The sequence below is a fragment of the Geospiza fortis genome, unplaced genomic scaffold (genome assembly GCF_000277835.1).
Source record: "Geospiza fortis unplaced genomic scaffold, GeoFor_1.0 scaffold112, whole genome shotgun sequence".
In the NCBI taxonomy this organism is placed as follows: domain Eukaryota; kingdom Metazoa; phylum Chordata; class Aves; order Passeriformes; family Thraupidae; genus Geospiza; species Geospiza fortis.
Window position 1 is genome coordinate 507,439 of NW_005054298.1, and position 13,061 is coordinate 520,499.

General features: G+C 44.7%; 1 protein-coding gene across 1 annotated transcript in view; it reads right to left on the reverse strand.

Moving 5' to 3' along the window:
- Window positions 1-5,652: 5,652 nt before the first annotated feature.
- The window catches only part of MBD5 (methyl-CpG binding domain protein 5), a 122,889-nt gene continuing 115,480 nt past the window's right edge, over window positions 5,653-13,061 (reverse strand). The window contains 2 exon segments of the mRNA XM_031057181.1: window positions 5,653-9,128; window positions 11,499-11,574. Coding sequence (XP_030913041.1) covers window positions 9,057-9,128; window positions 11,499-11,574 — 148 coding nt within the window. The 3' untranslated portion in view covers window positions 5,653-9,056.

Here is a 13,061-nt window from a genome sequence, read left to right on the forward strand (position 1 = left end):
GGAGAGGAGAGGAGAGGAGAGGAGAGGAGAGGAGAGGAGAGGAGAGGAGAGGGGATCTGGCCTGCTCGGATGGAACGAAGGCTGGAGAGGGAAGGTTGCTGGCTGGAGAGGGAGCTCTGATCACACATCCAGAGGGAGAGGCTGAACAACCCTCAGAGCACATGAAAACCAACGCTGAGGTTGGAAATCAGGAGACAATTGCTGCTGTGGGGTGACATCCCAATCAGAACAACAGGAGGAAAAACTCAAATATGCTCTGAGGGAGCTAAAAAACTTCCAAGGATTATTCAATATTCTGCTGAGGCTTCCCCCCAGGCAGAGCCTTTGCAGCACTATTTTGGGGCTGGAATTTTTGGGTTTAAGCAAAACATTTTAGCCTCAGTGATGCAGAAAACAAACAAGGTTTCCTCCTGGCACCGGGAGCCAGAGCTGTGGAGCAATTGGGAAGAGCAGAGCAGTGAGATTGAAGGGAGAAATAAATTTCCAAATGTCTTTGGAAGGCTTTGTGGAATGGCAATCCAATTTTCACGGAGCATTTAAGCCCTGACCCAGACGTGTGAGCAGGGAACTGTGGCAAGAGTGCTCGCCAGGGTGGGTGGGAGCAGAGTAAATTTAGCTGGGTTTGTTTGGAGATCAGACTGTGCTTCTCACACTCTGCTGAGGAGATGCTCTAGAAAAGCTTCCAAACACCCCCGTGTTTCTGAACTCTCCCAGAAGTTGAATAGGTGCAATTGTCTGCAGGGCTGGGGGAAGAGTGCTCTCACATTTCCAACAAAAAAGAGATCGTGCAACTGGAGTTAAAAGCAGCAATTTCTGAGCCAAGAAAGCTTTCAGTTCCTGGTTATTTACCTGATTTACCTGAGGGGTCTTGATGCCCTTCTGCAGCACCACCAGCAGCTGATTGAAAACAACCTTGCTCTTTAACTTTCCTTTTTCTCAGAAGCAGAAGCTTTGAGCCACTTTACTCTTTCTTTGGTTCCAGAAACAAGTCAAGGGAACATGAAACTTCTGATCAGCTGTGCCTTACCAGGGCTTGGTTTATTGAACAAAGAAGTAGAAATAAATTTCTTTGAGGATTAAGAGTTAGAAATTAGGAGGTCTCTAACAGAGGGAAATTTTTAAGAAGTCTCATTCCATCTTTTAAGGATCATTAAGAAAGCCCATGAACCACTCCCTGGACCTGATAACGAAGGGCCATGTAATTAGTTACAGCTCTGTAACATGTCATTAACCACATTTGGGAAAACACTGAATTTGTTCATTCAGAGCAGCTGAATGGTGCCCCAAGAGCTGCACTCAGGGAGCCTCCCCTGAGGTCTGGGAGGAAGGGATAACCCAAATTTCCTGTCAATGGGAACTGGTGGGGCTGAAGGAAGGGAGCACAAAACCCATCTTTTTTTCTTTTATTTTCTTTTTTTCTTTTTCTTTTTCTTTCTCTTTTTCTTTCCCTTTCCCCTGCTGGGAGTGGTCCCTACTTGGCCTGGTCACACTGAGGAGTCTCCTGGCTCTGACCAGCTCCTGGAACAGGGATTTGCTCTTCTGAAAACACTTGACATCACTGAGATGTTCATCTCCTGAAAGTTTTAGGATCCAAATCAATAACCTATTCCACTTTCATTCGGTAAATAATTGTGCTCATTTTGCTGCGGGTCCAGTGATCCTCAGGCTACACTTCACTCACTCTTGCTGTTTAATCCATGATTTTATGAGACATTGAAGTCATCCTTATCAGGCAGTTTATAAGAGGATCCCTGTCAATAGCTAATGTCAACATCTTCCTCTGCAAACTAATTAATGGAAGTGCAGCATTCCCATCCTTTGGAATGTGGCTCAGTTCAAAGCTCTGGCTAACAAAGAACAAGAAATCATTACAAAACACGCAGAGGTGCTTTGGGCTTTGTGAGGAAACGTCCTTCGTCCTTTGGATATTTAGGAATTGCTTAATATTAAATTATCTTTTAACAACTGAAACGCCTTCAGCCTCAGGGCTGGAAGGTGTTTTTAATCTCCCACAGTGTTGCACAGAGCTTGGCCTTACATGTACAGAGAGGTTTGCACCAGGCTGAGGCCCTGAGCAGGTGATGGGAACGTTCCTGCCATGGCAGGGACAGCTCCCGCTGTCCCAGGTGCTCCCAGCCCTGTCCAGCCTGGCCTTGGGCACTGCCAGGGATGCAGGGGCAGCCCCAGCTGCTCTGGGCACCTGTGCCAGGGCCTGCCCACCCTCCCAGTCAGGAATTCCTTCCCAAAATCCCATCCATGCCTCAGTCTGAAGCCGTTCCCTGTTGGTGTGACGCGCAGGCACAGCACACAGAGCTCACTCTGGGCCACAGCTCTGATAACATCTTGTTGTACACATTCCGTAATTAATTTTAATTTACTTAATTAAGAATCGAGTCTTTGGGGAAGGAAGATGAAAAAGTTCCTTCATAAACTGACAATGGGCAATTGTTGCCAGCTTCTTATCCTGGAGGCAGGGGGGATAATGGGAGCTATAGAAATCCTTGGACAGATTGATGATAAGGATGTGATAGGAATCCCCCGGCACTGGCACAGTCATGGCACCTCCTCATTCTTCCCTCACCATTCCCCCTCTTCCCCAGGAATTCAACTCGGGTTCAACGCACAGGAAAATTAAAATTTCTCAGCAAAAGCTGATTTTCACGTGAAGACTCACGGCTTGGGATGTTGCTGAAGTGGGCATGGATTTAACCCTTGCCAGAAAAATCAACCGAACATTAAATCAGAGGATGACAGAAAGTGAGGAAATGATGTTAATAAAATCTGAGCGTGGAAATTCCCAATACTTTTCCCTGGCATCCATAAAAATAAAATGATACAAAAGAAATCTGACAGATGTAGCATCATATGGAGTTGCTTAATGGCAACGCTCAGCCTTGCAAAAAAAGATTTACAGCCACAGTCACCACTAAAAGTTGACATTTGCATTGAATAATTCATCATTTGCTGCTTGCTGGGCTTTGTTGCCTTTCTTTTATTCCTCAGCGATATCAGCTCTGCTCTCAGCAAAGCCAATCAGTTCCAGCAGATGCAGATATTTTGTTGTCACTCCCAAAGCTTGACTCTCTTTTTAGCTAAACCTGACTTAAATCTGCCCTGGCCAGGACTCCTTGCCTGTCACAGATTTGATTTGCACCATTACCAGGCTTCAGCCTAATTCCCCCACAAGCATTCCAAGCATTTTAACAAGGATCACATGTGCCCTGGACATGTGTTTCCATGCCTCACATTAGCACAAACTGCTTCCACCTCACCCTTGGGATGGATGCAGCTGAGGACACTCCTGATCCGAGGATAAAAGGTGTTGGGAGCCACACCTGGGCCCCACATCTGAACACAAACTTGGTGAGGTGGCTGCAAAACCAGGACTTGATGGGCAATTTTATCAAAGTCATTGTCCCCTTGCTGGTTTTAGGGTGGCAAAAACCACATTTGTACTTCTCCGAGATTTAAAAATAGATTTTTAAAAATGATATTGTATTTATTGATTTATTGCCTAACACTTGGCTACCTATTTTTTATTGTTGTCATAACCAAGTTGTAAATGACAAAGGTTTAATCCTTCCCAACACCCCATTTGTTATCTCCTGTTTGTTGTTTTGGTTCATGAAACTCTTAAGGCCAAGTCTGGGAACTACAGATTCTCCTTTTGATCCCAATTAAACAGGGAAGGGAAGGGAAGGGAAAGGAAAGGAAAGGAAAGGAAAGGAAAGGAAAGGAAAGGAAAGGAAAGGAAAGGAAAGGAAAGGAAAGGAAAGGAAAGGAAAGGAAAGGAAAGGAAAGGAAAGGAAAGGAAAGGAAAGGAAAGGAAAGGAAAGGAAGGGAAAGGAAGGAGTTTTATTTTTCAGATGTTAACTCTTCCCTTTTTCCTCCGAAGCAGAGAGCTCACTCCCATGACTGAGAACAGATAATGATAACCCCAAAACGTTGTTATTTTTATGACTTTTTCTCTCTATAGAGAAAAATCATTGAGAGAAGCAGAACTTATTTTCCTGGAAGTGAAAATGAGCTGTATTTCTGCTGGGAGTTCAGAATTGCTTCTCCTTCAAAAAGGCCTCAGATGATTGTGGTTTGATGAGACAGAAACTTCTGAAGTGGCATGAAGAGAATGTCTGTTCTGGAGTCCTGTTTGGTGCCTGGAAAGTTGGCTCCTCTCAGCACAGACCCTGCAGCCCCTCTGTCACCTGCTGGGGCCCAAGTGAAGCAGAAACCAGCTGGGCAGGAATTCCATGGTTATGTGACCCAAAGAATTGACTCCTCAGATATTTAGGGAATTATCAGTGAAGGATTTTCCACTTACCTGCACCACGGACGTGGCTGGAAAAGCCTTTGCTGTCCATCCCATTTGTGCCTGGTTCACCCCCCCATAGCTCAGCCCAGCATCACTCACTGGGATCAATTCCTGCCTGGAATTTTGGAACTCCACCCTGTGCCAGTGCTTCCCTGGGATTTCACCCAGCAATTCCTGAGGATGCTCCTGCTCTTCCTTCCCTGCCCCACTTCATCCAGTGTCAGCCAAAACCCTTCCCACTTCCCAGATCTTTCCCAAAGCAGGAATTTCCAGACAGTGCTGCTCTAAATAGATTTTTTTTTTCCAGTTGTAAATCCTACCCCTCAGCTCCCTTTGGGATGACACTCAATTACAAACCAACCCTTATCTCACAGCAGGTAAAAACGTGGGAGATGGAATCTCTCCAGGATCTTCTTTCACGTGGGGGATTCCAAATCAAATCTTCAATTTTTTAATTATTATTTTTTAACAGAACAACAAAAAATTGCTTTGAAGCGTTCACAGCCAAGACCTGGCAGAGGGCAATGAGGGCTCTGAGCTCCCAGGGCTGAGCTTTACACAACACAAAACCATTCCAGGCTGAAGGAGAGGCTGTAATGCAGGATCACACCAGGCTGGTGGGAATTTTTGGGAGCTGTCCAGGCATTTATGGCACCACCACCAACCCAGCCTGAGGCTGAGCGATATTTAAGGACATCACACAGGGGCATGGAATTGCTCTTTATCCTTGGGAGCACGAGGATAACCAGACACCAGGAGCAGGGCAGGAGTGCCTGGTGAGGTGTCTGTGGCCTTGGAAGTCCCTGCAGCTCCCAGGCCGGTGACCTGGGGATAGAACAATTTATTTTTGTAGGATTTTTTTGTTGTTGTTTTTTAGCCTCCAAGTGTTTTTCCATCACTGACCGGACCCCGGTGTGAATGGTGAGTATCAAACTGTTTGGTGTTTGGGATTGCTGGAATCTCCTGCTTGGAGCACTGGGTGTTTTGGGGGGAATCCTGGCCCCTGGAGGTGCAGCTGCTCGCTCAGAGGGGTGGGTGGGAATGCCTGGGATGAGATCCTGGCTGCTGTGAGCAGGAGCCGCCACAGGCTCCCTGAACTTACCCGTGGGATGCAGCGCCGAGGCCTCCCCGGAGTGCACGGACCATGGACAGGCAGTGGGCCCTGCAGCCTGAACTGGGAATTCCCTTGGCTCTCATGGATTTAACTCAACCTCACAGCCGTGGGTTGCTATTTAATTCCACAGCGGTGCCCGTGGCCCCGTTTAAGAGTGGGCATCCCATCGTGGCATCGAACAATCCGTCGGAAGACAAAGTCCCTGCCCCGAAGAGAACAGCACAGGAACTGTTTTTTCTGGTGATTTAATCATAATATTGACAACTTTATCAAAAATTACAAAACTGATATTAAAAAAATTCTCTAATTCTTAGTAAGACTAGAATGGGTTTTTTTAAAAAATAGAAAAGCACTTTTATGCTACGGCTCTTCTGGAATTCTCACATTACAACCCTACATAGCAAAATACAAACTGTAGCTAAGAAAGGTAATTCAGTCCTAAGGTAATTCAGTCCACCACGAGCCCTCTAATATCTCTAGACCATCAAACTCAGGGACTCCAAAAGGATTTCACATGACTTATAAACCTCCTCAGAGATGATTTCAGAAAGACCTTGGAATTTGAAGTTTCTCTTAACCCCTAAAACCTTAGACTGCGAGGATAACAGACCTGGGACATCAGAGGTGGGGTGGGTTGGTTTTTTTTTTCTTTTCTAAAAATTATTTTTAAACTATGTGGATATTTTTTTTTGTTTGCAGCTGATACCAGCCAGGAAGTTGAAAATACGAAGAAAATCCATCGAAAGAAATGAAAATATTTTTGTTTCGTTTCGTTTATGGTGTTCACACAACGCACCATAATAGAAAGAGGAATATTTCCTTTAATTTGAATGTCATCTGAATGACTCAACCACATTGTCACCCACTTAAGCAAAAGAAAGCATAATAAATAAATAAATAAATAGACAAGAATATGCAACACTTTACATCCTCAAGGAATCACGGCGTTCCCTAAATCTACCGAGGTCCTGATCGGCGTCGTGGGCTCGCTGTACTCAGCCACTTTTGGGTGATTGTGCCATGTTAATGACAAATCCAGTGGTGTTCCACTTTCCACAATGGAGTATTTTTTTTTGTGTGTGTTTTTTTGTCTTTTTTTTTTTTCTCCACCTTTTAAATATAGGAATTCTCTCTTAAATTAGAAAGTAGGCAAAAAGTATTTTTTTTTTTAATTTTCATTTTTAAGTCTTCTATTAGAAAAAATAGAGATTTATTAAACAAAAAATAATAAGGTAGAAAGAAGGGTTGGGCCTCCATCAAAAAAGTAGATTATGCTTTAATGCAAAGAGAAAGAAATGGCTCTATGGGCAAAATTCAAGTATGAGTGACCAGTTTTTTAATCGTAAAGTTGGTGCAACATTTCTTAAAATGTTACAACACTGCATGACCTGTAATGCTCACAATATTTACATTAACTGCTTACATGAAACCATAAAAACTCTAAAAGAGAAAAAAAAAATTGGTATGGACTGAAACAAACTACTCCTAGCACCCACATCAATGCCATTATTAACCGAGGAAATCAAGTGCACGAGAATACTTTACATAATCTTAGGGATGTAAAGTAAAACAGCGGGGAGGGAGCACAGACCTAAGGGCCAAAGGAGACACAAACTCAGCTCTGGGACACGAAGCAGAGGGAGGAGGCGAAGGGAATCCCGAGGGACAGGGGCTCCAGCGCTCGCCCACGCACGGATCGGGACAGGAAGAGCCAAGGGCCACCGGGACATGGCCACACGCCACGGGAAAACGGGAGCTGGCAGCCCTGGAACAGCTCCGTGAGGAGGAGGAGGAGGAGGAGGAGAGACAAATGAACCTGCCCGCGGAAGGGACCCCGGCACAGGAGCCAGCCCGGGAGCCCCGAGGTAGCTGCATGCCCAGCACCGAGCCCCGCTGGCCAACGCTGCCCTGGGCACCCACCAGGGGACTCGGGCAGCAGGAGAAGGAGCCACATCCTCGGGATCCCGGGGATCCGGGGATGCTGGGAGGCTGCGCTGCCCGGGGTGCTGATCACTGCCAGTCCTTGGCCAGAGAGCCACAGGCGGGACTCGGGGACAAGGAGGTCTGAGGTAAGCGGTGCTCCTGGCCCCGGCTGGGAGGAAAAGCTCCCCCGGGCTGGGAATGTGGCTGGGATTCTCTGGGGAAGCCTCGGCACCGTCGCCACCGGCCGTGTGAAAAAGAAAAATGAAATCAAATGGAAAGAATGTTGTGCTACACTTCCGTTCGTTAATTTTATAATGGCTCATAGCTTTAGACTTTTAAATCTGTAGTGTATTAATTTTTTTTTCTACATATGTTTCACATTTCTCACTTAATATAACATAAATAATTTGGTTAATAGATTTAACCTGCGCATTTCAGCCACATTAATATATATAAGAATCTGTTAATGGTATAAATAATTCTTTTTAAATAAAATAAATCTGATATGTTACATAATACTGATAAAAATTACTGTTGCTAATAGTTTTGTAAGCCACCCTTAACTTTTTTTCTGCTTTAATACTGCGAGATGGATCCTGGGATTGCTTTTCCCGGATGCTGCGGAGCGTTGCCCTTTCATCCTACTGCCAAACCAAAGGAAATCACCAGCAACCAATCCTGACCACTCCTGAAAGCAGGGCCTCTGCCCCCTTCCGAGGAAACACCGTGTTAATGACGTTAGATAATCAAAGCTAATTAATCTAGGGGGTGGTTGGAGGGGCTCAACGTTAGGGGGGGATCGACTCTTTAGTTCCTCAGGTGGCTATGAAACTTCTCCTACAGAAATGGCTGACTAAAATAGTCCCTCTACTCTTTTTTTTTTTTTTGTCCTTTTTCATCAAATCTACAGCGTTCTACGTTCAAAGCTAAGTAAATAAAAACGCAACCGAGGGGTTGCAGCCTTGGAATTGTTAATCAGAGCTGTGATCCCACATCCCGTTGGGAATCTGCGAGGCTGCGCTCTCCTAAAGGCCTGAACTGGAGTCCAGCACTTCCAGGCAAGGTTCATTCCAAACAGACAGAGCAATGAACACTCAGTGGCGTGAAGTGGATGTCATAATTAAGGTATTACATAATCATGCCTTCTCTCTGCTGTTAAATACAAAAACAGCATCTTTTACATTATCATATAAAAGCATTTAGGCTGTATTTTTATTTATCACTTTACACTGGTAGTCTCTTGTATGTGTACTCAATAGAAACCAAAGAATTTTGTACACTATTTTTTGTACAATAAAAGATAAAGTGTGCATTAGGTACGCTTGTACATGACAATATTGTACAATATTTACAGTTCAGATATCACCATGAAATTCTGTATTATCTATATACACAATGAAAATTTCTCAGAAACATTTGGACTATTTCTTATAATCACAATTTTTTTAGTATTATAGAAAAAAAAAAATTCAGTAATCATCTGACATTGTTACTGCAACCTTTCATGATTTCTGATTGGCTTATCCAGCAACCTCTATCCCTCCTAATCACCCCAAATCTGGTACCCCTGCTCCTCGTGGTGCCCTGCCATGGCAGCGAGCTGTCTCCACAGAAATACTGACAGAGCCACGTCTGGATCAATACCTACAGATAGACTCATGTGCACGCTCACTGTGATAAGGACTGGACCAGTAACAAAGACATTCAATGTTATCTAGAGATCTTCCTCCTCTTGAGTTTTGGAGGCTTCACTTGTCTGTCTCCCTGCGGGATTTGGTGGACCTAAAAATAAGTATATGCACAAGTTAGCAAAGGAAATTGGTCAGAGGCATCCAGGGGCTGCAGGAGGGGCTGTCAGGAACCAGCTCTGGGCATTTCACAGCTACACAGAACTAAGGGACTTCAACAGCTCTGAGAAACTGGGAGGGAAAGGTGGATTCCATAACCTGTGCATCCCATTGGAGAGAGACAGCAGGTGCAGTGGCTGGGAAACAACCCCTTAATCAGGGGCTGAAATCCCCAAATCAGGGACTGAAATCCCCAAATCAGGGACTGAAACCTCCTAATTGGGGACTAAAACCCCCTAATTTGGGACTGAAACCCCCAAATCAAGGGTTGAAACCCCCTAATTTGGGACTGAAACCCCCAAAATCAGGGACCGAAACCCCCTAATCAGGGACTGAAACCCCCAAAATCAGGGACTGAAACCCCCAAATCAAGGACTGAAACCCCCTAATTGGGGACTGAAACCCCCAAATCGGGGACTGAAACCCCCTAATCAAGGATTGAAACCCCCAAATCGGGGACTGAAACCCCCAAATCAGGGACTAAAACCCCCAAATCAGGGACTGATCCCAAACTGCAATAATGGCAAATTTGGTGACAAACCTTCACACATTCTAGTGAGCAGAGTGATAAAATGTGGGGAGAAGATGGTGAGAAAATGCTGGTAATGGGAAATTGGGGAAGTCCAGCTCAGGGCTGTTATTAAGGAATGAGGGATGTCCAGGAAACTCTCTGTGTTTAAAAGGAAACATTCAATTCCCAGCTATGGTTGGATTTGAGAGCTGAAGTCTGGCAGTGCTGGCTGCTCAGGGAGAAGCAGGAGGAGAGAGAGGAGGAGGAGGAAGGCTGAGCTGATGTGGAATTCCACCACCATCTGTCGGCAGCAGCTGCAGCTCCCAGCACAGGAACCAACCCTCAGCACCCCCTGGCTCCCTCCTGAGCTCTCCAGCCCCTGACACTGCTGCCCCCACTGCTCCTGCCAGAATTCCCTGCTGCAGCTGAGGATCCTGCTGCACATCTTTCACCACGGCTGGGGCTGAGCAGCAGGAGCTGCAAGTCACTAAAAAGAGCTGCTGATTCCCTGGGAGTGCTTCTAGGAATGAGAATCCCTATGGAAAGCAGCCCTGATCCCAAATTCTGGGCCCACAGACTGGAAGGGTCAATCAAGGCACTGCAGGTCCAGTTTGGTGCCAGAAGAACCAGAGCAGCAAATCCAACCAAGCACTTCCTGCTGCTCCCAATGCCCAGAGCAGGCAGCTTCAGATATTCCTGGATTTATGGGTGGGAAAAAGTGCCAGCAGGATGGGCCAGCCCAAACACCCATCCCAAATTTATTTGTTGCAGACCAACAATCACCTCCTGCTCTCCTCGTCCTTCCAAAGGAGGGAAACACAACAACGTTGTTTTAAATCAAAGCTCAAATCTCAGTTCGTTAAATTCAGTTTTAACAAAAGATTTGGCTGGGTTCTTACTTAAAAGTTACTCAATAACTTCTTAAATATTTCTTGTTGGGTCTGAAATCAGCTCTAAGCCTTCAGTTCTTCAAATATATAAATAAATATATTTCCTTTTTATACTCCAGAAGGTCCAAAAGTGTTACTGTAAATTCCAAACCTGCACATCTTCAGTGCTGAGCACTGAATATCAGCAGAAAACCTTTCTCCCCTGTGTTCAAACATTTCATAATTAATAATTTGAATAATTAATGACCAAATAGAAGATGTGGGAGGTTACATGTGCTGTGATAGATTTTATTTTTAGGTGGGCTGCAATGAAATTACAGCCATGCTTTAGAAATAAAAATGAGGACATCTTATAAACCAAACTTGTTATTGGAAAGATACAATAATTGTAATTAGTGTGGAAAAACCACTCTTGAGTATATTAGGAATATTCTTTCTTTTTTTAAACTTACCTGTCATGACAACATCTTTCATTTCTCACGGGAAAACTGAATTCCAAGAGTTTTGCACTCAAAAGAAAGGTGCTTTCAAATGTGGTTTCACTACCCTGCTACTCCAGCTGAGAAGGAAATGAGCCTGATTTTGTGTCAGTAGCCAGAGGAGCCCCCTGGAACAGGAGCAGGGCTGGAACTCATCCAAGCATTATCAGGCTGGATGTGTAAATCTCTTTTGTCAAAAGCAATAAAATTTGCAATGCACCTAAAATCCTACAAGTCCTCCCATTTTTCAGAACCATCATACCTCCTAAACAGTTTTTAATACAGGGGAAATATTGGAAATTCCTCATTATTCCAGAAAATAAAACCAGGATTTGTTAGAATGCCACCCAAAGCAAGCCCCCCTCCAATGGACACACATGCAGAAACATGGAAAAGGAGAATATTCCCAAGGAAAAGGAACTTACATTCCCAGACATTTTGTCTAGTTCACTCATGGCCTCGTGTATAGCAGCTTCTAAATGGTTATTTAGCTTTCCACTTCTGGGGAGAAAAGATGAAAGGCATCAGTAACTCTTAAGGACAGAAAGAAAACCTGAGAGAAGTGAGTAACAAACACATGAATTCATTGGGGATGTTCTGAGCCTGGAGACTCCCAGGCTGGGAGCACAAGGAGCAAGGTCAGACCTGTAACAATATTGTGGAAAGGAAAGGTTTGTGCTGGGATTACAGAAGAAAAGTTAAATATCCTTCCAGCTTTCAATGAACTGCATTAATGATCTCAAATATCCCATTTCACCCTGCAATGGCAGCACCCCACAGGCCGAGGGAGAGCTGGGGTGAAGGTTTCCTTCTTCCAACCCCAAATTACCCATGGGGCAGCTCCAAGCACATTTCTTTTCACAGGGACCTTTCTATGGGGTCTCTTTGTTCCTTTGTTTGGCCTGGGGAGCAAAGCAGGGACGTGGCTCCAGCAGGAAAGGAAGGGCTGAGATGGAACTGAGACACAAAGAATTCATGGAATCATCAATTCCATGAATTGTTGTGGAATGTGAACATCACTTCAAGGGCTTGGAGACCAATCCTGCTTTGCTGCCCCAACCCTGGGCCTGTGTGATGAGCACTGTATGTAGAGCAATTGTATTCAACACTAAATGTTAAAAAAAACCTGGATAAAAATCCAATAGTACATCACAAACCAGAAAGAAATACATGAAATGGGGAAACCAAGAAATGTCCACCAAAGGACTCAAACTAGAACTAACTTGAAATATGGAGAAAAACCTTTGTAAGGGCTGTAAAGCAGCAGTTTATGTCAGCTTCAACCACTTTAAATCTGCTCCCGCTGTCCTTGAGTCACTGATTTCACTTCAGGGACATGAATAAATAACTGGGAAGTCACCAGAAGCCCTTCTGAGTTCCCTTAAAATCCAGGAAGGTATTTTGGGGATGATGTTGGAAAGAACAGCCACCACCACTGTCTCACTGGTATAAAAATTCCTTCTGTTTGGCCCCGTGGGACACAGAACTAAAAGCAAAGCTCACCCCTTAAAAGGAGGGGAAGAGAGGGAATTGTTTAATCCCTTTCAGCCTGTGGTCGTTCAGAGCTGAGTTTAAATCCTCACAGGTTTAAGAATGTATTTTCCCTGTGACAATAAACAAGCACCATCACAGAACAAACCCAATCACAGCACAGTTCCTACTCTGTCATCCTTTTAAAGATGTCCAGAGGGGTTTTTTCCCCCCCAAAATTCATTAATTTTCTTTTTTTTGCCCATCCTGATGCTTCATGTCCCAACATTTGCTGTTTACAGATTTTCTGTGCTGGTATTTGTCACTAGAAGGTGAAAGTTGGATAAAGCCCAGGAGCTGACCCAGGTGTGAGCCAGAGCTCAGCCACAAATCCTGCAGCCCTTCCCAGCAGTGGGATAAAGGGGATTTCTCAGAACAACCCCAGGAGAAGGAAGGAGGTCAGGTCTGGTTGGAAAGTGTTGGATAATTTTGATGGGATGACATTTTGGGTGCTGGAG